This window comes from Lissotriton vulgaris, chromosome 6 (assembly GCF_964263255.1).
Source record: "Lissotriton vulgaris chromosome 6, aLisVul1.2, whole genome shotgun sequence".
NCBI lineage: Eukaryota > Metazoa > Chordata > Amphibia > Caudata > Salamandridae > Lissotriton > Lissotriton vulgaris.
In genome coordinates, this window is record NC_141694.1 from 1,108,719,705 (window position 1) to 1,108,746,559 (window position 26,855).

A 26,855-nucleotide genomic window follows, 5' to 3' on the forward strand; every position below is an offset into this window, starting at 1 on the left:
AGGGTGAGTGAGGTGAGGGGTTGAGGGTGAGTGAGGGTGAGTGAGGGTGAGGGGTTGAGGGTGGGTGAGGGTGAGTGAGGATGAGTGAGAGTGAGGGTGAGTGAGGGTGAGGGTGAGTGAGGTTGAGGGTGAGTGAGGGTGAGTGGTTGAGGGTGAGTGAGGGTGAGGCCGAGGTGTTGAGGGTGAGGGTGAGTGAGGGGTTGAGGGTGAGGGGTTGAGGGTGGGTGAGGGGTTGAGGGTGAGTGAGGGTGAGGGGTTGAGGGTGAGTGAGGGTGAGTGAGGGTGAGTGAGGGTGAGGGTGAGTGAGGGTGAGTGAGGGTGAGTGAGGGTGGGTGAGTGTGAGGGGTTGAGGGTGAGTGAGGGGTTGAGGGTGAGTGTGAGTGAGGGTGAGTGAGGGGTTGAGGGTGAGTGAGGGGTTGAGGGTGAGTGAGGGTGAGTGAGGGGTTGAGGGTGAGTGAGGGTGAGGGGTTGAGGGTGAGTGAGGGTGAGGGGTTGAGGGTGGGTGAGGGGTTGAGGGTGGGTGAGGGGTTGAGGGTGAGTGAGGGTGAGGGTGAGTGAGGGGGAGTGAGGGGTTGAGGGTGAGGGTGAGGGTGAGTGAGGGGTTGAGGGTGAGTGAGGGTGAGTGAGGGGTTGAGGGTGAGTGAGGGGTTGAGGGTGAGTGAGGGTGAGGGGTTGAGGGTGGGTGAGGAGTTGAGGGTGAGTGAGGGGTTGAGGGTGAGTGAGGGGTTGAGGGTGAGTGAGGGGTTGAGGGTGGGTGAGGGGTTGAGGGTGGGTGAGGGTGAGGGGTTGAGGGTGAGTGAGGGTGAGGGTGAGTGAGGGTGAGTGAGGGGTTGAGGGTGAGGGTGAGTGAGGGTGAGTGAGGGGTTGAGGGTGAGTGAGGGTGAGTGAGGGGTTGAGGGTGAGTGAGGGTGAGGGGTTGAGGGTGGGTGAGGGGTTGGGGGTGAGTGAGGGTGAGTGAGGGGTTGAGGGTGAGTGAGGGTGAGGGGTTGAGGGTGAGGGGTTGAGGGTGGGTGAGGGGTTGAGGGTGGGTGAGGGGTTGAGGGTGAGTGAGGGTGAGGGTGAGTGAGGGTGAGTGAGGGGTTGAGGGTGAGGGTGAGTGAGGGTGAGTGAGGGGTTGAGGGTGAGTGAGGGGTTGAGGGTGAGTGAGGGTGAGTGAGGGGTTGAGGGTGAGTGAGGGTGAGGGGTTGAGGGTGGGTGAGGAGTTGAGGGTGAGTGAGGGTGAGTGAGGGGTTGAGGGTGAGTGAGGGTGAGTGAGGGGTTGAGGGTGAGTGAGGGGTTGAGGGTGAGTGAGGGTGAGGGGTTGAGGGTGGGTGAGGGGTTGAGGGTGGGTGAGGGTGAGGGGTTGAGGGTGAGTGAGGGTGAGGGTGAGTGAGGGTGAGTGAGGGGTTGAGGGTGAGGGTGAGTGAGGGTGAGGGTGAGTGAGGGTGAGTGAGGGGTTGAGGGTGAGTGAGGGTGAGTGAGGGGTTGAGGGTGAGTGAGGGGTTGAGGGTGAGTGAGGGTGAGTGAGGGGTTGAGGGTGAGTGAGGGTGAGGGGTTGAGGGTGGGTGAGGGGTTGAGGGTGGGTGAGGGTGAGGGGTTGAGGGTGAGTGAGTGTGAGTGAGTGTGAGTGAGGGTGAGTGAGGGGTTGAGGGTGAGGGTGAGTGAGGGGTTGAGGGTGAGTGAGGGGTTGAGGGTGAGTGAGGGTGAGTGAGGGGTTGAGGGTGAGTGAGGTTGAGGGTGGGTGAGGGGTTGAGGGTGGGTGAGGGTGAGGGGTTGAGGGTGAGTGAGGGTGAGGGTGAGTGAGGGTGAGTGAGGGGTTGAGGGTGAGGGTGAGTGAGGGTGAGTGAGGGTGAGTGAGGGTGAGTGAGGGGTTGAGGGTGAGTGAGGGTGAGTGAGGGGTTGAGGGTGAGTGAGGGTGAGGGGTTGAGGGTGGGTGAGGGGTTGAGGGTGGGTGAGGGGTTGAGGGTAAAATTACGTTTCATTGGTCACTGATTCTTATAATTCTTATGTGGCAACTCCTGGAGAACATCAGCCAATGGTGCATTTGAATATAAGCGTTAGTAGAAAAAAAATGGTGGAAATGGTTCTACAGTCTATCTTACATCAGCGTGCATTTGGGACTGGAAGCACATTAAGCTGACCTGTGTTTGGCACTCCTGTTACCACGGTTACTCTCTGGTGAGAACAGTGACCCAAACCTTGTAATGAGGGAATAAAAGGTGTAAAAACATTGCTTTTTCCTCGATTGTTAAATTTAGGTGAAATAACACTTTGAGCACACAGCGCAAATATAATGCGCATCTGTATAATTTGTCACCCACTTGAGCGCTAAATGATCCAGCAAATTTATGGGTTTTGGCACCGTACAGGAAACGGAGTTCATTTGTATTGCAAAAGCAGTTCCAACACAGATGATTTGAATGGAAACAAAAAAGCCACACACACCTTTTTCTCTCAGCAGTGTACTAAGGCACCTCTGTGTTATTCTTGTGTGTTGCACAAGTTACTTCTTACATCCTCGTTGTTAAGGGCATTAACAGGCAAAATGCGGTAACTGTGGTAGCGTAAATAGGAATAAAATGGGAAAAAATATTCTGGTGTGTTTACGGAGCGGCTCCAAATGCTTAAACTGAAAAGGAAATTCAAGCACACCGTGTTAATTATCTCAATAAGGGCGTTGATTTAGTTATGAGACAATTCCTGGCACAGTGGGTTTAAATTCACCCAAGGGCGGGATTCGGTACAATGCTCGCCATGCCTTCTTGTGAAAGAGGAAAAACTCAGCAGTTATAAGTAAGAACATTAATTAATTGCACGGAGAAACAAGCGCTGGCAAAGTTCCTTGCCGAAAACGTGCAGGCGAGGTGCGACACGGCAGGACGGAAGGAAGAGAGGGGAGGGGGAGGAGAAATGCGACACGGCGGGAGGGGGCGGGCAGGGGAGGGGGCGGAGAGGGGAGAGGTGCGACACGACGGAAGGAAGAGAGGGGAGGGGGAGGAGAAATGCGACACGGCGGGAGGGGGCGGAGGGGTAAACAAAGACGGACGTGCACGCGCCCGTGACTTTTAAGGTCAATGCGCATAAGCTTAATGCGCATGCGCATTGACCTTAAAACTCACGGGCACTGCAAGGAATCGCCACGATTCCTTGCAGTGCAGATAAAGTGTGGATAACTCGCAATAGTCTCGCTTTGCTCGATGCGCATGCGCATCGACAACAGGCGAGACCTAAAAAGGTGGTTAGGGAGGGAGTCGGGGGGTTAAAGCAGATACGAGCAATATATCAACAAAGGCACAGCTGGAATTAGTCCCCAAGATGTACTCTAAGCTGTTCTAGCCTACTGGGAATTTTGTTTTTATATCAATGGTGTGCCTTGATTCAAGGCATCTCAGGTTAAGAACACAATTGTCTTCTCTGTGTGGAACTTGGTCAGTTATAAAATAGACCAGCGTGCTCCTATCGCTGTAGTTTATCTCGCTATAATGGGGCGCCATTGGATACTGAGGATCTTTATTATCAATGGCACACTTGTGCTCGAATTCTGTTTTGGCCCGGTGTATTGTGCTTCCTACGTAGTGTTTATCACAAGGGTACTGAAGGACATAAACGCGCAAACTCTGAGCTACACGTGAGAAGTTTGGTGATTTTTCTTGTTCTGCTGTTAGCCGGTGTTGTGTAATCTGCTCTGTTGCAACTGAACTTGAATTTTCTGCCGGGAAAGAAGCTTTGTGGTTTGCCCACTCTATTGGTGTCTTTCATGGTGACCACTTTGTGGACAAGGGTGTCTCTCTGGGATCCCTACCTCCTGTAAGTAGTGCTGGGTCTGTGCGCCACTATCTGATTGTGTCCGTGGTACGGGTTATAAGATATCTCTGTATATCGAATAAAAGCTTATGACTGTGTCCGTGGTACGGGTTTGCCCATTATGCCTGAGAAACTTTTCCAACTTTGTGTTGGTTATTATAGGTGGTAATTTATCTGGATTTGTCCTCTCCTTCTTCTACAGCTTTAGCTGGTGTAAACAGGATGCTATCCCTGTCCTTGATGGAATCTCGCAACTGCAGTTTTAAGAACCCAACCTGGTTATCCTCTTTTTAAATCTTTTCATCATCATTTCTCGTTCCCTAAGAAAAGATTCCTGGGAACTAGTGTTTCTCCTCGTAGCCATCAACAGCTCCCTGTGTGGAATACCCCACTTCAAGGTCTCAGTGGCTTCTGAGGGTGTTAAGAAGGCTGTTGCCTGCTGAAGGCTTGCAGTATTATTCATTGTTCAAATGATTCTCTTCTCACCCCCCCCCCCCCCCCCCCCCTCCTTTCACCACCACAATGTTGGTGCTTCAGGTATATGCCAGTGAATTAATCCAGAGTTTGCTCACAAATGCTTCTGCAAACTCCCTACTGCCTCTCCTTATGATGAATAAATGATCGATAAAACTGGGTCACAGGCTAGCATTCTCAATGTCCAGTGCTGTGTGCTTGGCGACTGATGCCTGTTCTCCCACCAGCCCATGAACAAGTTTGCATAGATTGGGACAGAGCAGGTACTCATTGCTGTCCCACTGAGTTGGCAGAAAATGTTTCCATCAAACAAAGATGTTATTGCTCAGGTAGAAACTAACCCATTTCCAGTAATGTGTTTGTGTGTTGCAACAGATGGATGGATCTTGCTTCTACGAAGGGTTCACTGGCTCGGAGCCATCAGAATTCTGGATGGCAGTGTAAAGAGAGCATACATCCGAGGTCGTAAGGGTAAAACCTTCCTCCACTGGATGCCCTCTATGCGTTGTATGAAGTCCTTGGTGTCTCTTGTGTATGATGGTAGTTGGAAACAAAGTTCCTCAAAAGAAAATCAATGCACCTTGAGGTATTTTCTAGGCTGCTTTGTATTGAGCGTAGAAAAAATAAAGGAGGTCCCCTAACTATTCAATTCGGGACAGGGGAAGATACGAAAAAGTAACAATGTCCCTAGTTTGCAATTTATACAAGAACAAGGGGATATCGTGGTTGTCGAGAGCTCATAGTACACCATACAATAAAGCCAACAATTTAAAAAGAAAGATTAAGATAAATGCACAACATAAAATCTCAAAACGAGAGACTTTGTTAAAAAAGAGAATATATATCATTTATTTCAATTATCACAATTCCATCTTCATATACAACACAGTCATGAATAAAAATATTGGAATCACAAAAAATGTCATACAATCACTAAAATCACCAAGAGAAAAGTTGCCGACGCAGCGTTTCGGTTTATGCTTTAAACACCTTCATCAGGACTAGTATTCTAAATATAAGGAACATACAATTATTTGACAGTTTATAATGTTTTACATGTTCATGTCTCAACAGCAAATTTAGTTATCAGGAACATATTTATTCTAACATTATGTCAGCATAATTTTTTTTTTTTTAAACGACACTTCGATGCATAATAAAAAAGCTCATATAATAATTTAAAAGACAACCGCACTACCATTCCTCATTACACAGATTTATCATAAAACCAATGTTATGTTTTTATTCATGAAAGAACACCACATACCTCAATACTAAGTGCAGAATGGGCAAACAGGATGATGTCCTATCTTTCTCAAGTGACATCTACTATGAACATAAAGAATGTCACCATCATATTGATGATTACATAGTGACAAATCCTGTATCATATTCTCCATTATTAAAAAAGCATCCCTTTATTAAATTAGGAATACTGCATAAGTTAAGGCCGGATGTTCTTATTCAGTTATAAACGCGTTGTACATAATCATTCTTAAAGAAGAAAAGAAAAGAGCAGGACGGCCAGTTGTGAGAGACATATTATAATCTTATATCTCAAAATTATGCCAAAAGGTTTGCAAGATGATACCTTACCAATTTCAGAAAGCTTGGCCTCGTATACTCTTGCGACTTGGTTAATATAATCTTGTCAACCAGCATGAACATCAGGGGATAACCTCCTGAGGGCGGTCTCTTGATATGACGACCTGTGGATGAATTCAACATACTGTGGTTTGTGAATGGTCTCTATAACCCACCTGTCTTCCCTCGTTGTCACAGATGTTATTATCTATTTCTAAACATTTTTTAGAAGGAGTGATTAATACAGGGAGTTCAATCTCAATCCCTAGTATTTTCCATGTGGCACGTACTTTATTCTATGCCTTACTAATATCACCACAATAATTTGGTTACTGCATACATGATAACGACATGCTAAGAGTACTAGCACCCATCTCACTAGTTGCTCTAGTAAAACTGAGTAGCCACCGTCAATTTGTGTCGTCCTCTATAGCAACCAATGACTGAATGTAACACCTCCGTGTTTTAATCTTTCCTATTTAGTAGAGGTATTTTCTAGGCTGCTTTGCATTGAGGACACAGTAGGTCTTCTGGGTGGGCCTGTACTGATCTTTGGGAGGAGGTAGATGACCGGTTCTGTGGGTAATCTTATTTTTTTCTTTAGGTAATTGTGCTCCTCAAAGAGAGTCCTATCCCTCCAGTCTTCCAATTTAACCCAGAAGGTGTTGAGTGTTTTTCCTTGGAGATGGGGGCATAGCATTACCTGTCTTTGAGTTGCCTATATGCCTCACCAATGTATTTTTCCCTAGGAAAAATAAGCGTACCCCCCCCCCCTTTCACCTGGCTGGATTTTTAGGTCTCGCGACCTATCGATGTGCGCAAGCGCATCGAGCGGAGCGAGAATTCATGTGGCGAAAACATCTTCAAACCAAAGGGCTTTCAGCCCCGCGGTTTTCATGAAGTTCACGTGAACATGCACGCGCATCGCATGCAAGCCCAGCCCAGCCTCTCGCATTCCCAGGCTCTCCCGCCCCCATCCGGCATCAGGCTTCCCCTCCCCTGGCAGCACTCCTCCCACACCAGCACCTCCCCCCTCCCACACCAGCCTGCCTCCGCTCGCTCGCATTCCCGCCCAGCATACACTCTCCAAGTGCTTCGCACACGGCCATCTGTTCCCCAGCTCCAGCACCTCCCCTCTCTCTCCTGGCACACAGCCTTACTTGTTTTATTTTAGTTTACAACGTGATTACATCGGTACATTCTTAAGTGGAAGCATCTTCTCCATCAGACAAGCATGTTGTTACACGAGCTCGTTCTCATGTGCCTCCTACCCCCCCAGCGCCCCTCCTCCCACAGAGCCAAGGTTCTCCTGCCAACACTACTGCATTGCGTATTACCATCCAGTCAGCTGTCAACCTTCATTTTCTGTCGAGCCTCCGCCTTTACGCTACTTTATTAAAGGTTTAAAAACATTCAGCACATGTCCCGCATCGACTATCCCACAACGCCGTCCGACAGGGCTCCGCAGAAACCACTACCTGGCCCCTCTTTCACCCTGACCCTGGCCCCTCTTGTAGGGTTTGCTTCCCGAATGTAAACACACCCGACGCCCGCACCGGCATCTTGCCACCCCTCAGACCTAATCCCTTAGGCGGAGCTGGGTTTAGGACGTGAGTCGGGCGATGAGCACACGCGTGCACATTTGTGGTAAGTGGAAAACATCCCCGCCATACTTATTCACCAAAACAAGAAGCACCTAAAGTAAACAATCCTTGTTATTTTTACGGAGCTCTAACCACACTCACATTTGTTTTAGGTTAGGGTCACCCAGTTTGTGTTTATTAAAAATAATTTACTTGTGCTAATCTGCTAGATTTACTTTACTTTTTATTAGGCACAGTAGATAATTTGATTTGTTCACCAGTGCAGGAGCAGACGTTCTTTATTTGGGCTTTTACCCGGAATGAAATACATTCCTTTTGAAGCAACTAACCGCTGATGCGAACTTCAGCGAGTCTGCACTTCCCTCCTAATCCGATGGCCTCCCCTCACTCGGAATCCCGCCCCAGGCTCTCCCGCCCCCATCCGGCTTCCGTCACAAGACGCCTCTGCATTTCCCTACCTTTAAAAAAAAATGACTTTGTTTTCCCTTGCTTTTGTTCGTCAGCATTTGAAGAATGTCCACTTTGCCAGCATAGCGCTGTTATTTATTACGGAGCTCTCAACACACCCCTGATGGGAACTTCAGCGAGTCTGCACCAAGCCATAATCCAAAAATTCAAACTTCCCATCTGGGCCCAAGAAAGCAGCAACGTGTGGTCATTGCAGGCAAGTGTTAGCCGCAGTATGTGACCTCCGTTATTTCCTTGGAACTTGAAGCGCTGTCCCGTGACTGCTGCAAGCATTAGAAAAGGACACGAGTGCTGGTGTTGGTTGAGCTGTCTTTTCACCCTTGCAAAATGGCACATGTTTTGTTTCTAAAATACCACTCTGTCAGCAAGGGTGCTACTGACTCGTATTGGATCCAGGTCACCATTTCTAAACAAGCACTGGAAAAGCCAACAGAGCTCACCTCTACTAGATCTATTGACTTTTTAATGCCTTGTTTAGCCATGTACAGCTGTGCTGTGCAGCATGGCTGAAAGTAAAGAAAAAACAAGCACTGGCGTTGCCAATAGGTCTCGCAATAGGAGAGTTGGAGCTATTGGTTTTGTAGATGACATTTTATATTTATATATTGTTATTGGCATTGTCAATAACAATATATAAATATACAATGTCATTTACAAAACCAATAGCTCCAACTTTCCTACTGCGAGACCTATTGGCAACGCCAGTGCTTGTTGTATTTGGGTCTTTCGCTAAGTCGTCTTCCGCCTGGTGTTGTGCCCTTGTTGTGTTGTGTATGGAAAATTGTTGCCTGTGTCTCAGTATTTAGATCTTTAATGAGTTTCGCGTGGAAAGAATCTATGGTGTCAAAGGGCATCTGGGGCATGAAAACGGAGGTGAGTTTGAAGTTCGCTGGGGCATAAGTACTATCAAGGACCTCTACTAAGAAAATGGGATCACTGGCAATCTGTTCTCTTGCTGGATGCGCTTGATATCACTTAAGATAGAGCAGCCTCAACTGAGTATTGCTCTTAACAGTTTATTTCTCGTTTATGACTGCTTGTCTAAAATTTACCACCTTTTTTCTTTTTTTGGGGTGAAATCGCATGCCTCGTTTTACTTTGTATCATGCATAACATTGCTGCCTATAACACTGTCTTTTATTTACCTCCTTTCCATATGGCAGCCCCTGTGTTCACAGTCAGGTGTATTTCTTGTTGCCTATAACTAGGCAACCCATGTAACTGAGGTTCATGTGACCAAGGCCTGGCTGTGCTGTAACGAGTCTTGTAGTACTGGTGAATAAAGACACTCCCTCACCCCTCATGGCCTAGCATTGCTCTTTAGGCATTTAAGGTTTGACATTTTTATTATGCAATTGAGAATAGAAATGTATTCAACCACTAATTGAGATGTGTTGTAAATAATACTAGATCCAATGTAGGTAGAAGAGAAGTCACCTTCTTCCATTTATTGCAGTACAGGTAAAAGAACATGTAATCCACCAACTGACCAGGCTTCAACTGACCAGCCTAGGACATTAACTAGATAAGAACATTACATACAGAACACAATAAGATGCTATGAATGAATCACACAAGAAAGACTGTAGACCGACTACTAAAGGATAGGAGATGATAAAATGCTATTTACAACAAGATGCTTAGAAAAGTTCTGTCTGTAGAATTGAGGTATTGTTAAAGCTGTTCTCTTCAAGGTGCAGCTAGCATGTTTACATTTTAGTTGACTTCATAAATGGATAAAGCAATTGACGAGTCCAGTGGGATTGTGTGACTGAGGCTGCAGTGTTTACTACATTTGCCACAACATTTGCAACTGTCAAAACAAATGTTTCTAGATCAGAAGGATAGAAATAGCCACCAGAGAATGTGCCCATAATTTGGATAACCCCAACATGTAATTTATTTATCCATTGCTGCACAATACTAGTGAGCCGAATAAGGATAAAACTCTGCAGACTATTGAAGTGGATGCTGTCATGATGGCGAATCCATATATCGCAGGGAGGCATCAAATATTGTACTTAATGCAGATGTCTCTGAAACCAGGGATTTTATATCTCTGCATTTTGTGCAGTAAAAGCACTCTAACAGACCTGTAACGTTATGCTTGTCAGGGTTTTATTTTAGTCCATGAATGGGAAGCATGTGACTTTTGGAAACATATTTCCCCCCCCCTTTGAAAAAAATGTTTTAATAAAAGGACAAGTATTCCTGAATAGATGACTTATAAATGCACAATTATTTCTTTTCTGAACAGAAACCAAGGTGTTTGTGGGTAACCTTGAAACAGGAGCTGGGAAAGGAGAGTTGGAGCGTGCATTTAGTTATTATGGCCCTCTGCGAACCGTGTGGATAGCAAGAAACCCTCCAGGATTTGCTTTTGTGGAGTTTGAGGATCCAAGAGATGCAGAAGATGCTGTTCGTGGATTGGATGGGAAGTAAGTTTACATTATGCAGTGGCATAAATTGTCAGTTTACCAGTTGTCATTCGTGTATTTCCGAATGTTGTTTGTTTTTGTTTTTTTGTACCGAGTACCCGTAGAATTTTTCAGTGTGTTGTAATTGCTGTGATATGGTTTGAGGGGCACAACACAGAAGAGGAGCTTGAAAAAGAGTTCCTACAGGGAAAATAAATCTAACGAATGTAAAATGCATTGTTATAGGTAATTTTTGTGTGTGCAAATTAGGCATTCAAGACCTGATAGGGTATCATTTGCCTGTCACTGAATACTTACATAATTTTATTTTAATAATTGTCCAGCAAATTTACCTTGAATGCCCTCATTACAAGCTATCTCTAAAGGTTGAACCACGTGATAAAGGCCCCTGATTCAGAGTTTTCAATATGAAAATGAGGACTGAAAGTTTAAGCCATTTAAAACTGAATTCTGCACACGAGTGCCATAGACCTTTGGAGGCTTGAATAATTGGGGAATCTAGTGAGAAGTCATTAATTCAGAGTGAGTTCTCCCCAACCATCCCATGGCAGCTCAGGTCTCCACTGTACAAACCTGGAATCTTCCCTGGCTGCAGTCCAAAACTTATAATTCTAATGCAAACCCCCCCCCCCCCCCCCACCTCCCACCCTGATGAAATAATCATAAAAACACGACAAACTGTAATGTCCATGGCAAATTAAGTTAAGCCACGATGCCAGCTTAATATTAACCACATGGCTGCTAGGCGTTTTCCCGTCCTGTGCTGAGATATGCAGGATGCCATTATTCATGACGAGCTGGCCTTGTCATCCGCGCACGGCAGGTAAGCGCCATGACGAGCCCAGCTCGTCATTAGCTTCGAAGAGGTTAAAAAAGGAAAAACAAGGATGCATAACATAACTACAGGGAAAGAGAAATGTATAACCGATAACCTTCACATGGCATAATCCTTCCACCACGCTGTTGTCCTCAATTACACTGCTCGTTTGTGCCTTCTTCATGATCACATTTGAAAACATCTGAGCCAGGATTTAACTCTGGGAGGACTGCCTGCCTTCAAGAAAGACGCCTAATTTCCTGTGAACAGCGAACCTGTCCAAAAGAAACCATCTGCAAAGAAAAAACTTTGCCTGAGGAACAGCAAACCCTCCTCCAGATCCCCCTCTGCAACTGACACCCATGACCCGAGCCCAAGTGGCCCACTGGTCCTGCAAAGGTTCCACAGCGCTTCTGAGCCAGTCCAGTGTGGGCTGACCCCTGCTGGGCTCCTTCTCGACAATTGCAGCCTCAACTTGAAGGACCCACCTCGCCCCATGACCTGCCTGGTAAAAGTTTTCTGACGCCCAAGGACTCCCCTGCACCCAAAGCCCCATTCGTTAATATTGGGTGCCCGAAGCTGTGTTGGCCCTCTGCATTCGGCTGCCCCTGTGCTTATGACGGTACAAGTTTGGTACCTCCTTGTGCCCCCCCCCCCCCCCCCCACGACCAACACCTGACACCACTTTACTCACCTGTGAGCGGCGCAGCTTTGAGTACCCTCAGTCTCTATTGGCTAATATTGGGCACCCAACCTCAAATTTGACTTCTGCACCCTGCTGCCCCTGTGCTGCTGGTGGTACACTCCTGGGACAGATTTGAACCCTGCCTGGTATTGACCAAACACCCACAGAATTCAGAATTGTTAAATTTAGTAACTGCCTGCATAAACTGCATTTTTGTTGTCCTCTCTTAGACTAACACTACAAAGCACCAAATGTCCACTTTAAAAAAAAAAGTGTTAATCATTTTTCCTGAAAAATGTACTTGCCTTTTTGCAAACATCTTGGTCTTTAAAATACATTTTGAAAGAAGCAAATTTTTTTCCTCTAAAATTGGTGTGGATTTCCTTTTTGAGTAATGTTATTTATTAATCACTGCGTGCATAACAAATGTCTTACACTTCTGTGGCTAGGCCTAAGGCTGCTTGTCCACACTACCACAAATGGAGCACTTTTAATGTACGTTGAGCCCTGTACACTTCGGGGGTAATCTCTGGACTCTGTGCACCTGGCTGCATTCTATAACTCACAATTCTAATGCATAACCCTAACCAAATCCCTTCTTACATTTTTGTATCTGGAGATGGGTTGTGTAAGGTTTCAATTAATAATTCAAATGCTAGGTTTGAATTAATTGATGTAGGCTAGGTATTCTGATTTGTGTGTGTGTGTGAAGCCACTTCGAAGGGTTTTGATGTCCGTCACAGGCGTTGCACAGATCCCACCATTTGATTGCACAGATCCCACCATTTGATTACACAGACCATTTAAGAGGCAGCTTCACTAGGCCAACTTCAATACCGTCCTTTCATGTTTGCACTAATGGTGTTTAACCCCTTCCCCGCGGGGCTAATTCCCCCGCGGTGCGGGGCTGCGTGTGGTGCTCGTGACTAGCTGAGCTCGTCACGCTGCACAGTGGAGCTGTGCTCTCAGCTCGTCACGACTCCGCCCACTCAATAGAACGCCCAGCACAGGAGGGGAAATATCCCCGCGTGGCCGTCCCGTTGCGGTTGTGACGAGCTCAGCTCGTCATGAGCGTCCAACGGTTTAAGAAATAAAGTACCTCTAAGAAAATAATTGTGGACTCCCTCTGTGCCGTGGAGATTCTGGTGGGGACCGTGCAGGGTTTTGCTGAAGAGATATATAGATATAGATATATAGATTGAGCCGATTCTCCATGGAAACCCACTTGGGGAATTAAATTGGCATGAAAACCCGATCAAGCAACCGCTTGGTAAATAAACGGACTGCCAGTCCCATCATACATTGTATAAACGAAGTCCTAATTGGACGGGACAATATGGTATAAAGTCTCTACAGCTGCCGGGACAAAAGGAGGCAGTAACTCGCAATTGTGCTGGTGTTCTTGAAATAGGGCAACCGTGTGTGTATATATATATATATATATATATATATATATATATATATATATATATATATATATATATATATATATATATATATATATATATATATATATATATATATATATATATATATATAATGTAGCTCGTCAACAAAAACCAGGCAGCAGCCAAAGTCTCTCCACAAATGACGAAAAGCAGACCCGAATTTTGTGCTCATTCAAGGTGTATTTATTTCTCTAGCCGCCATTACGCGTTTTGCTTCCAACGAAGCTTGATCACATGGCAAGTTGCGATAGGCAGTGACCAGTATTTAAAGTGCCAGTGCATAGGTAATTCAGAATATCAGGTGAACAACATAGAAAAAATACTACTTAATGGCTATGCAAATTTACAAGCATAATGCAATTTCACATTTGAATAATTCTAAAATGAATAAATATGGTAAAATCATATAAAATTTATAATATTATTCTCAGAATTTATTTTTAAAAAAACCTCATTTTCGATTTTTGAAAATAACAAAAAAAACTCACATTTACATCTGCAGAAATAAATTCATTGCCAGTGCACAACTTGATTCCCTGCTGCAGATAATAGGGTTGTAAACCTCTCCATTCTACTCAATAGCTATTTATTCCGGTAGTTAATACTGCCCTAGTGGGCCTAGTCCAACTAGTTGTTCTACTCTGACCACAAATTACATAGAAGTCCTACTGGTCCCTAGGAGTCATAATCAATGCAAATAAAAGGAAAAGGGCTCGTGCTAGTGCAAAAAAAGATAATATATCAAGATCAATCTCGGTTTGACCCCTCACATATTAAAATTACTCACTTCAGGTGCGAGACTCCTCATAATCCTCTAAACAAAATTAAAATAATGAATTCCACAATTCATTGATATACAGTACAGGCGATTCTTAAAAACCATGTAGCAAAATATTGTATAAATAGCTTAAATGTGATCCTACGTACAAAAAATATAAATAAATGACTTTCAGATTAAGTGTACATTCCCACAGTTTCAGGCCTAATTATTGTACACAAGTGTGCAAATCCTCAGTCTCATTTAAACCATTGGGATGTTTACTGTCCAACTCCAGAATATATCTTGTTTCGAGAAGTCGAAGCCTCGCTTCTGTCACCTCTTTTCAGAAGCCACACAGAATCAATGACATAATACTGTAGCTCAGATTGATTTGACTCGTGTACTTCCTCGAAGTGTCTGGCTACCGGATAGGCCTGATCTTTACCAATACTAGCCCTTATGTGCTGGAGTATTCGCTTGTGGGTCGGTAATTTGCTACTTCCCACGTACCTAAGCCCACATGATCACTCCAGCACATAAACCGCGAAGTCTGTTTTGCATGTTAGTCGTTTTGTAATCTCACGCGGACGTTGTGTAAACGGGCTGATGTAATTGCTCCTATTACATCCATACCGGCAAGCCTTACATTGAGTACTTTTTTTTAAAACCTTTACTGAGGGCCCCCCAAGTACTAGACATCTGTGGTTCCAAAGTGTTCCTAACCAACGATTTAGCCATAGACGTACATCTTCTAAACGTGAGCATTGGTTTCTCTGGAACCCTCTGACCTATCACTGGATCCCCTTTAATGAGGTTCCAATTCCGATATATGATTTTCCTTATGTCAGAGTGTTGCCTGCTATACGTCACAATCATGCGTGATTGAATCTTGTCATCTTGTGAGGCAATAGCTACAGCCTGTGGTTTGAAAATGAATGCCGCTCGGGACATCTGTCGAGTCCTTATTATAGCTGACTCAACAATGTTCTTAGAGTATCCCCTTTCTAGGAACCTTTGCCTGCTGACCTCTTGTGCAACAGCTGTGCTCTCAGCTAGTCACGACTGGACTCCGCCCACTCAATAGAACGCCCAGCACAGGAGCGGAAATATCCCCGCGTGGCCGTTCTGCGGCGGTTGTGACGAGCTCAGCTAGTCATGAGCGTCCAACGGGTTAAGAAATAAAGTACCTCTAAGAAAATAATTGTGGACTCCCTCTGTGCCGTGGAGATTCTGGTGGGGACCGTGCAGGGTTTTGCTAAAGAGATATATATTCCACTCACGTAAATCTCGGAAGTCCGGAGCTTCTACTGCGGCGGTCCTAGAAGAGTCCCGGTAGCCCTTATTATCGTGCACAATTCTCTCTGCTCAAGAGATTCCAGGACACCCAGGGATGCTTCTATTCATTTATTAGGCCAGATCACACCTCCCCAACACGTTTCACGATGGCGAGGTGTGATCTGGCTTAATAAAGGAATAGAAGCATCCCTGGGTGTCCAGGAATCTCTTTTAAGCAGAGGGAATTGTACTATATATATATATATATATATATATATATATATATATATATATATATATATATATATAATTTCAAAACTACATTAGCATCTTGATCATTGACTGGGTGGGTGCAATTCATAAGGTGATGACGACAAAGGTGGAAGCTACTCTTATATCTTGGAAATTACGACTAACTTGGAGCAACATAGTGCCTAAGCTTTCTGGCAAGATGCATTCATCCAACATCGACAAGTAACCTAGAGTTTGGTCGTGGTGGATCTCACTAAGATAGACACCATTGTGAATGGCTTATTGAGGCCTGTTAGGCTGAACTAATAGAACCTTGCTCTAATCTTTCTGAACTGTTATAAAACAGGGGTTGACCCAATATAGTCCAAGAACCTGGGTATTCAGTAGTATAGACAACAATTGGTCCTCGACATAATTTTACCATTGAAAATAATCATAACATTTGGTCAAGTTGATTCACTCCACACCAAGACTGAATCTGTAGTCTTAATAACATAGATGATACTAGCCCACAACCACACATTTTTTTTACAATAAGTGCCAATAAACCAATGAAACCGAAAGAAGTCCAATTAGGACGATCAATTTAATATACAATATAACAACGTTTGAAAATCAATGTATCTATGTACATATATTTACATGAATCATAAGGCAAAATACACTTTTCTAAAAAGAGAGAACGTGCACAGAGAAAGATAAAGTATGTGCTCAAGTGAATGATCAAGAAGATCAGAAAACAGTGTAAATCATTTATATACAAAGAAACATGAGCCTGTCCTGGGTAATGCTTGTAAAAAATACTTCTTTTTTACTAGCTAAATGCTATCTACAATTCCTTGGTCCTTAAATTGCACCAATGGCAATAGGATTGCCAGGAAGGAGCGGGTGGGGGGTGGACAAGGGACAGGGGTCAGTAGGTACAGGCTCCCAAAGGGGAATGTCGTCGACGTTTCGACCCAACCATATAGTGGGTGGTTCAAGTCCTCAACAACGGGTCTTCATCAGGACGGAGTGATAGGGGAATGTCTCTCAGAGTGCACGTCAATTAAAAACGACTATCATTGGGCACCCTTCCGTGGTGCCTTGACAAGACAAAGTGCGACGATTGGTCCGCATGGAATGCATTCCATAACGCGATTCTAAGTGGGAAGCTGTGCGCCACTGAGCGGAGCTACAAGGAACAAATACCCTATGCTTCTACCGAAGACACGGGCACTCGATGTCAGATTCGCTTGGAAAATAATTTTGAGAAACACCCGTGAACATACGCATTGGTATAACTTTGGATACTTTCATATTGTGGGTGCGGACCAATCGTCGCACTTTGTCTTGTCAAGGCACCACGGAAGGGTGCCCAATGATAGTCGTTTTTAATTGACGTGCACTCTGAGAGACATTCCCCTATCACTCCGTCCTGATGAAGACCCGTTGTTGAGGACTTGAACCACCCACTATATGGTTGGGTCGAAACGTCGACGACATTCCCCTTTGGGAGCCTGTACCTACTGACCCCTGTCCCTTGTCCACCCCCCACCCCCTCCTTCCTGGCAATCCTATTGCCATTGGTGCAATTTAAGGACCAAGGAATTGTAGATAGCATTTAGCTAGTAAAAAAGAAGTATTTTTTACAAGCATTACCCAGGACAGGCTCATGTTTCTTTGTATATAAATGATTTACACTATTTTCTGATCTTCTTGATCATTCACTTGAGCACATACTTTATCTTTCTCTGTGCACGTTCTCTCTTTTTAGAAAAGTGTATTTTGCCTTATGATTCATGTAAATATATGTACATAGATACATTGATTTTCAAACGTTGTTATATTGTATATTAAATTGATCGTCCTAATTGGACTTCTTTCGGTTTCATTGGTTTATTGGCACTTATTGTAAAAAAAAATTTGAAGTTGTGGGCTAGTATCATCTATGTTATTAAGACTACAGATTCAGTCTTGGTGTGGAGTGAATCAACTTGACCAAATGTTATGATTATTTTCAATGGTAAAATTATGTCGAGGACCAATTGTTGTCTATACTACTAATCTTTCTGAAGGCTTGGTTTTTGCAGTGATTATTATGACCTATGGATAAGCTCTCCGGTATACCTCCTGTCAATTAACTGTGCGTTAACGTTTCTTTAATAGTTAACACCTTGTTTTGTTATTGTGATGTGTGGTTATTTTGCATATAGAGGTGTGTTTGGTACCTTACACAAAGCCATGTTGTCAATTTGATTCATACTTTGAAAATGATTAACTACAAAAACATACGTCATGGCCATCAGTGACGTTTGCAATGAGGGCCTTGGGATATGGTGATTACCATCGCAACGACACTTGTATCCTGTCATGACAGTTTTCCCTGATTGTGGCTTGTATTTGATTTGTTTTCCTATTGGCAAAACTACACAGGGCTGTTGAACTTAGACTTACTTTACAAAAGTCGTCAAAAAATCTAAATATCTTCGTCCTTAAATGTTTTTGTATAATTGAGCACTGACTTTGGTACGTTGCACAGATATTTTTTTATATTCGGATTTTCTTATTGTAGTGTGCTCTGTGGGTCAAGGCTACGGGTTGAATTGTCAACAGGCATGCCTCGTCGGTCCAGATATGACCGACCTCCATCAAGACGCCCCTTCGATCCTGCTGACAAGTGCTTCAAATGTGGAGAGGAAGGCCACTATGCTTATGATTGTCATCGTTACACTGGCCGCCGACGAAGGACCAGGTATGATCGGCGTATTCTTTTGCAGTTTCCTTGATTAAGGCCTAGGGCGTTTCTGGCATGGGTATATTTGTTACTGTACCCCTATTTTCTGGATATTTAACAGCGAAGTGGTACAGTCATTATTAGTTATTTAACCAGTTGCACTTGCATGAATATAGGAGAGTTGCAGGCTACATGTATTTTTCCAGTTTACACGTGGAAACAAACCTTCGTCAACTGATTCGCCGCTTTTCTTGTTTGGTTACAATTTACATATAGTTCAATGTCATAATTTTACAGTCTAGAAAGGCCATTTATTTCCTTGATCAATTGCCTGCATCAGCCATATGTATATTCCTTAAATCACTTATTCTGGTTAAGCTTTATGCATGCAATGACCCTGCTTCTCTAGTATGTTCTACCCCAATCCCCCTCCCTCCGACACTCCTATACTCACTCACACCTCCATGCATTATCACTTAATTTGACCCACCAGTTTGTCTTGAGTAGTATAGGCTAGTGTAGTAACCTCCAGCCCTTTCTGGAGTATACATTGGGCTTAACTCTTTAAGGGGACCTCCTGCTACCCCCAAAAATATCCAATTTTACCCTGCAACTGCCATCCCAAGTCCTATGTGTGAATGCTTGATATCTGTAACAAAAAATGCATATTAAGTTGCGACTAGCAGAGCCACCTATTAGCCATGCTCACCATACAGGGTATAACCCGTAATACTCCAGTCTCCATCTGTGCGAGAGGGGTAGGAAGCCTCCCACTGTTATATGTGCACATTTACATGTGAGGTGTTTGTTCAGCAGCTTAACTCCGCTTCCCCCAGTGAGCATGGGTGTATCTTCTGCAACTTGGGCTCCCGGATAAAAATGTTTACGTTGGGTGTGTTTAATCCAGTCAACCTTGAGATTTTGGCATGCATACTGCTTGATCTTTTAGGAGTGGTTCCCTTCCAGTAGGGAGTGGACAAGATCCTCTGCAGAATTCCAGACACCAAAATCCCTACGATTATTCTGTCCTTGTGCTGGGAGCAGGGAAGATATTTGTGCTTCATAAGAGGGGCACCTCTGACAACATAGTATCTTAAATGGTGTCGCTCACAAGCTAACTCTTTTTGACATGACACTATTGTGCCAGGCATTATGTTTCAGGCTTACAGTGCCATCTCACCAGCTCTTAACCTTTGTGGATTTGCGGGGTTTGTTGATTGCATGGGGGGGGTGTATGGGGAGGGGTATGGGACCATGAAAGTAAAACCTGATGTAAAAATGTAATTTACTATGACGTATAACTTGTTGAACTGTTATTGGTGTAATGTATAGATTGTTAAATTTTTTTTATATGCAAAATATTAATCCTTGACCTGGTCAAAACCTTTCAGGTTTCTTCGTTTGAGTCAGTCGCCTTGATTCAGAATGTCACGAGCCTTAAGATTTCATGCTGAGGCGCCTTGCAAATTCGACCATTAAGATTCTGCTATACCTTGGGTGATCAGCATGAGGCCATATCCCCTCAAGCCTTCTACATGTAGCTTCACCTTTAACAATCCTTAGCGGCCAGAAAAATTAAGAAGGTGACCGCCATTGTGCTGTAAATTTGGCTTTCAATTGGGCCCCCTACGTTTAGAAAGAGGAACGTCCGATTGACCACATTCCCTCCTAGAAAAATCTTCCTCCGACAATCAAGTCTCACCCGGTTTCATTTGGCTGTCAGTATGGTCGTCGCTAGATTGAAGAAAACATCTACAATAGACGCAGCGATCGACTGATAGATCTTCTAGATCTCCTAGACCTTGAGCCAAAGAGGGTCGACCTGCAAACTTGCAAGGTTTACTTTAACTACAAATTACACTTTTTTTTTTCTTTATAAGAAATGTACATTTTATGTTCAGTTAAGCAGTCTTTGTTAGCAGAAATGTAAACCCGTAGCTTGGATATCTTTAGAAGTATAATTAATTGACCCCCAGTTTTCTTTCATCTGGGGAAACAGGTTTTTCTTAGTTCTGAGAAATGTTATCAACTGTTTAAATCTTGTGCAAAGGCTTAAATTCGGGCTTTGTTTAATCTGTAGCCAGTGGTAGACGTAGCCATAATTAATTGGACGGACCTTTTTAAACCTATTTTTAACCGCTTAAGAATTTTCCTTGTGATACTGACCCTCAGTTTTATTAGCTTCAGACATCATATTCCCCATCTGTATGTATAGCGGTTTGTGCTTTATCTAGTGTCAAAGGAATTTCCTCTTGCCACTAATATATTTTGGAGTCTTGGGGATAATGACCCTCCCCGCTCTGGCACATGATTCTATAGTTAACTGAACACCCTCCGTAAGTGGTATTGAGGCAGTGGTAGACTAAGACCTAAAGTTCCATTGTGACACTTTTTTTCAACTTGATGACTTAGGTCAAGGTCTCGATCTTACTCAAGGTCCAGAGGTCGAAGATATTCTCGTTCACGAAGCCGTGGCAGAAGGTGAGATTATTTCCTTGTACACTGTTTTCAGAAATGTATGCAATAGCTTTTTATGCAAATGTCTTTCTGATCTATATAATTTGTCAGGCTTACTTTACGGGGCTGGGTGTGTGTATATATATGTGTGTGTGTGTATAATATAGGCATAAATCATATAAAAAGACACATCAATTATATGCAATTACCATTGTTGAGGAAGTGTCTTCATGATTCACTCAAGACTTTGCTTCTCGTGGTTCATGGCTTACTCTGCGCGCCTGTGTACACAGATGTACAGAAAGTAATATGCTATTTATTCTTGTGATGTGTGAGGAGAAGCCATGAACAAGTGTGGCATTCAGACATTTTATGAATCACAATAGTGTATTGCTTCTTGAGATCCAGTGTCTTAAATCCTGAAGTAGGGAGAAACATACATGATGAATGACATTTACATGACTGTTCTGGAGCAATGTTTTTTGTGAAAAAATGTCACATAACGTTTGACTATTTGTGAATGTTATCTGACGTAGAAAACATGTCCAGTTGCACTCTTGCCATATGTGTTATGGATATTTCCCCGTCAAGCTCTATTGTGGGTATATTTCAATCCTATGTGACTGTATTCATGGTCCTTACTACAGAGTGTGAAAGAGCCAGCTTACTGAGTCTTTATTTTGATCATGCTGGTTTCTTAACATGTTAATTTCTACAATCTAGTTAAGTATATGCTTTTTTGTGTTTTCTAGAACACGGTCTCGCTCTCGAAGGTCTGAATCTAGATCTCTTAGCAGATCTAGATCTCCACGCAGGTACAGGTCAACTTCTCGTAGGTCGAGATCAGCGAAAAGATCAAGGTGAGACATATTATTTAAAGCTTTGAGTTTTCCTGCTAAGGCTTATTATAGTGCTGTAAGAAACCTTCATAATCCAAATCCTCCTTCACCTGCTGCCTATCAATCCTGCTACATTATACTACTTTTAAATCGAGACATGTTAAAATGACAACACTGAACATATTTAGCCTTGGTGGTTTTTTATTAAGTATCCCTTAGATATTCATATTACTAAATAACTTTTGTGTTATCTTTGGGGGCAGTGAGGGTTGTAATTTAAAGTTGTTGCTTTATTTTCTTTTGCTGAAATGTCAATTTTGTTTGGTAGGCAGGGTTTCAGTTTTTCCCTTTCATCTCTTAATAAAAATAACTTATTTGAGTAACAGAAGCAGCCCAAAAAAAGCAACTGTGGCACAACCTCTGTATTCAGTGGGGATTCTGTTTCGGCCATGGCCTGTCACTACCTTTCAGTTTATAAACCATGTGTTGCCACTTCTGATCCTTATTTACATACATAATGACACCCGGTGGGCAGGTAGATTAGGTGACCATGGGTTTGCCACCAGAAAGCGGCCCAAGTTTTACTGATAACAGTGAATTTCCTGTGCCATAGGTGCAGTTGGTAGAATCGTTGCTTTGAGGGTTTGCTTGTTTGGATATGGCACATCTTAATTGCTCGGAATTCAAATTGAAAAAGGGGAAGTATTGCCTTTATTTGTATATCTGATGTGTGCTCAGTATCTCTAATACAGATGTTACAGTCACATGCAGTTCTTGCAGCAGGGCGTGGACATCCCTTTCTGTGTCAGTGAGAAATAAATTCTCTGTCTAAATACTAGGAAGCCGGCATATCCCCTTTTTGTTCAAATGTTTCTCTCTCCGTACACCTGACCTGAAAGTGAAACCTCCTCCTTTTTGCAATCATCTGAACGCCAGCAGATTCCTCACCTTGGAATACCCTAAGGTGCCAGCCAGGACCTGCAGAAATTTGCAGTAGTGCTCATTACCACCTATAGGTGACATTTTGCTTCACCACCCTGACCCCACACTATTCCAAAAGTAATGAAGCTATACTTTATATCTGTGCAAGCCCTGCACATCAACATCAATTCCGCACCTTCTGATGCATATGCGGTGCTCCAGCCCCCCAAAGTCGATCTCCACCAATTTCTAAAAACCTTGTTCCCCACCAAAACCGATAGGATTCAGGCTGTGCAGTTATTGCAGCAACTAGATTTTGGCGACTGACTTGCACAAGGTGAGCCTTTTGGGATCTGGGCACCATACATGACTTGAAGACTAGTGATGAATGCATCCTGGTGCACTGTAGGGTGATTCGAGATCTGCAAGCAAAGTTGTAAGTTCCTGAACATGAGATGTGACTCCATAGAGAAGGGTCAAGGGTGTCCAGATGCGAGCTGCATCTCCTCAGTCATTGGCCATGTATAAATTCCCCAGTTGGTCCTGATGTACCTTGAGTCCCTCAGTCGTCTACCTCACAGCAAACCGAGGCCTTCAAAGAGGTTCTGTACATTTTTTGTGTGCTTTTAAGTCCCTCTGGCACACCCTCAGTGCCATGAAACAGGGGCCTCCAGCCATGGGCTGTCGGAAAGTCCTTCCCTCTCCCTTCTAGTCCCCTTGAGGCAAGTTACTAGACCTGTACCATCTCCAGGTCCCTGATGCCATTGGTGCAGTCGGTAATCTATTGCGACACTTTCTTTGGCTTGACCAATGTCACACTATATTACAAAAGAGCAGCCTGCTGACATGCAGTCTGATCCAGTGTCTTTACCGAGTGGAAACTATCATCAGAGGCCTTATTTTCTTTTTGGGTCGCATTTTGATCCAGTGCTAGAGCATGGTGCACCATAGGACTCTTGAGGTTGATAACTCACTCATTCCACATCTCTTACTACTGATGGCTACTTATACTTTGATTTACAGATTGGCAGTAGGCTAAGTACCTCAGCTGAGACAGTTTCTTCTCACCACATGTTTGTTTCTTTATGGGATTTGTAGCACGCACAGCTACTTGTGAGTGTCCCGGTGTGAGCCCAGTGGTAAGAGAAGCAGAAGAAAAATTAACAGACAGGATAAAAAGGAAGGTCTTAAGCTTTTTCCTAAAGAGCTTAGGATCCTGGATGCTGCGGAGCTCCAGAGGGAGTTTATTCCAAGCCACAGCTTCCTTTTAGGCAACGAAGCTGCCGCCCACCCTTTTTAGACGAAACCTAGGAACGTGGGCCAAAACCATCGTGGCTGAATAACTGCCTAGGAGGGACATAGAACCTGAATCGCTTTCTCAAGTATGCGGTGCCAAGCCCATAGAGAGCTGTATGTGCCAGGACCAAGGATTTGAACTTCATCCTCTCTCACTGGCAGCCAGTGCATATTACACAGGTGTTGTCTAACGCTGGTCTTTATCGGAATATTGAGAAGAGTTCTGGCTGCTGTGTTCTCAAAGCCAGCCGGGCAGACTAACATATAAGGCATTTGCGTATTCAAAGTGCGAAGATATCATCGCACAGGTGACAGCTTTCCTTGCTGAGATGGGGAGAAGAGGTTCCCATGCTGAGATGGGGAGACGAGGAAATACATTTTAAAAGGATTTAATGTTCCAAAGCACAGACCCCCCTAAGCTTCTTATTCTGAGAGATGAAGCTCAACTTCTCATCAAACCAGATCCCTAAATTCTTCGTGGGTAGGCCCTTGGAAATTGACTGGGAAGATTCTTCAGGCCAGAATAAGTTCAGAATTGGGGGAGAGGTGGGTGGGGGGAGAATCTCCCTTTTTTCTGGTTTCTTTTAAACTGGGCAGAAGAGACCGAACAAAAGACTGCTGACAGGCAGGATTTTACTAGGGAGGTGAAGGAGTCCTTATTCCATGTGAAAAGGACCTGAGTGTCGTCTGCATATGCAATAACCTGGGCACTGACATCTTCAGCCATCTGGATATGGGGGGACATGTATATTTTAAAGAACAGAGGGCTCAGTATAGACCCTTGTGGCACACCGATGGTCAGGTTCTGGGGAGGCTGAAAATGGAGGGATCCAGATTTGCTGTGTTCTGCTCTCAAGATAGGATTTCAGCTACCGCCAAGCAGACCCTGATACTCTAATTTCCTGGAGATGGGCCAGTAGCAGTGTGTGCGGCACGGTGTCGAACGCAGCTGACTGGTCCAACAGAATCCGGGCAGCCCTGCCTGCTTTGTCTTGAGGTTTCCTGGGTGGCCTCAGATTTCGACCAGAGCTGACTCAGTGCTGTATATGGCGATAGCTGGAGGGGGTGTTTGGGTCATTAGGGGGACAATTTTTGATTGTTTCCAGGCTGGCAGTGCAATGACTAAAGTAAGAGAGAGTTTGATCAGCATATTCAAGTCTGGGTTGACCACCTCGGCGGCCTTGGCTAGCAATTTAGCCGGACACGGGTCAGACGATGAACTGGGTTTAAGTGATTTGAGGGCTGCTAAGGAGTCCGGCCTAGATATGGCCTTGAAGGCAAATGGAGTAGCCATGGTAGCATGTGGCAACCAGTCAGGAGGAATGTTACCTGCTGGAAGACTATTACCAACGTCAAAATTAGATTGAAGTTACGGATCTTGTTGATGAAGAACCTAGAGAGTTCTTCACACCAGGCGAGCGAAGGGTAGTGGGTAGGTGAGAGATTTCTTTGGCCTTGTTACCCTAGAGGGCAATTCGCTTTGCATAATGAAGACTTTTAGCTTGAGCAATGGCTGCGTAATACGACCTTTGTGCCTTTGAGCTGTCCTAGCTTTCGGACAATACTCCTGTCGCCATTTGCGTTCAAGCCTTTTGCACTGTTGCTCTCCTGGTTTTTAGGGAACCGGAAAACTATGGCTTGGAAGGAGAATACCTCTGGCGCCTACGACCAGTTTCTGGAGCAAGGCGATCCAGTTTGTGAAACTATATCAAGGGTTTCACTCAAGTTGTTGGATAGAGCGGGACATGACTCCACAAGACTAAAGGCCGTTGGGTCAATTCTGTGAGTGGGTTTCCCCCTGGTGTCCCAAACAGGGTTGTGCCAACATGGGTTTATTATGGACTTGCCAAGAGAAGTGGATCAAGAAATGACCCCATACACTGTCCTGGACGTCGGGCTATAGGAATTCCACATCCCTGGTTAGTGTCAGAAATTGGGTTATTAGTTGAGGGGGGGGGGGTTTATGTACCCACATCAAGTAATAATCAGCCCTCGTCATGGTAAACACGGAAGTCCCTAAATTACCCTGAGCTCAAACCCCCTGGTAGCTACAGCACAGAGCAGACCGGCTTAACTTGGAGGCAAGTATTAATGCAGAACTAAAACTGTAATGAAGGCGGAATTGAAAACCATTACAAATCCCAAAATGAATTTGACAAAAAAACAAAAATCCAATAGGGGAACCTGGAGCGATTGTATATGAAAAATTATAGGTATAAACAGGGCTAAGAAGCACAAAGTGCCAATGATAGTCAATGGTCGCAGTAGCTCGGGTCCTGGATGCAATTTGATGCTGGCAACAGCGAGCCGGGGTACTGCACCAACCAGGTTTACATTTGAACTCTTTAACTCTGAATTCACCACAGGAGTACACTTCTAAAGACCCCAAGAACTCAAGGAAGCCACTTAAAGAAGTATAGGGTGGCATACGACGTTTAGTCCAGGTCCAGTTGATGCTGAGCAGCTGCAGCAAACTCCTCTTGTAGCTTGTTGTATCCCTGTAGCTTTAACTGGAGGTCAGCTTTATGACCTCTAGTATACACTTTTGTCCCTGGTAAGAGCGAGCTGGCCAGTTCACCCACGGCGCTCTCAGGCTGAAGACCGCAGATTCAGTCCCCTTCTGAACTTCCTCAGGTCCAGAAGTGTTGTGAAGTGGGTACCTAAAGGTGCCATATTTATGCCTGGCACAAGCTAGTGGGTGGGAATGACCTTTAGGGACACCCTAACCAATTGAGTAAAGGTTCCTAGGGGTAACTTTAGCCTCTTCTCATGATGCCCTAAGTATTTGGCCACAATAAACTTGGTATCTGAATGCTGAGATGTGTGTGAGGTGTGTAAATCATTGTAATCCTAGTGTCTCCCCTAAGGCCTCCCCCCCCACCCCCATATTAACACTAAAATGTAGTTTAAGGCAGCACCCCTACCCTCTTCAAACTCAGACAGAACTCTGATTAGAATCAAATCTGAGCTTTCAGCATCTCGCAGTGGATACAGGTTTTTTGGCATTCTGTTTCCCACCTTTAAAGTGTGCCCTAAAT

General features: G+C 44.3%; 1 protein-coding gene across 1 annotated transcript in view; it reads left to right on the plus strand.

The window, feature by feature from the left end:
- Positions 1–26,855, plus strand: part of LOC147708496 (serine/arginine-rich splicing factor 7-like) — a 54,649-nt gene that overhangs the window by 9,944 nt on the left and 17,850 nt on the right. The window contains exons 2-5 of the mRNA XM_086927185.1: positions 10,171–10,351; positions 18,143–18,322; positions 20,717–20,785; positions 21,514–21,621. Coding sequence (XP_086783311.1) covers positions 10,171–10,351; positions 18,143–18,322; positions 20,717–20,785; positions 21,514–21,621 — 538 coding nt within the window. The remainder of the gene's footprint in view (positions 1–10,170; positions 10,352–18,142; positions 18,323–20,716; positions 20,786–21,513; positions 21,622–26,855) is intronic.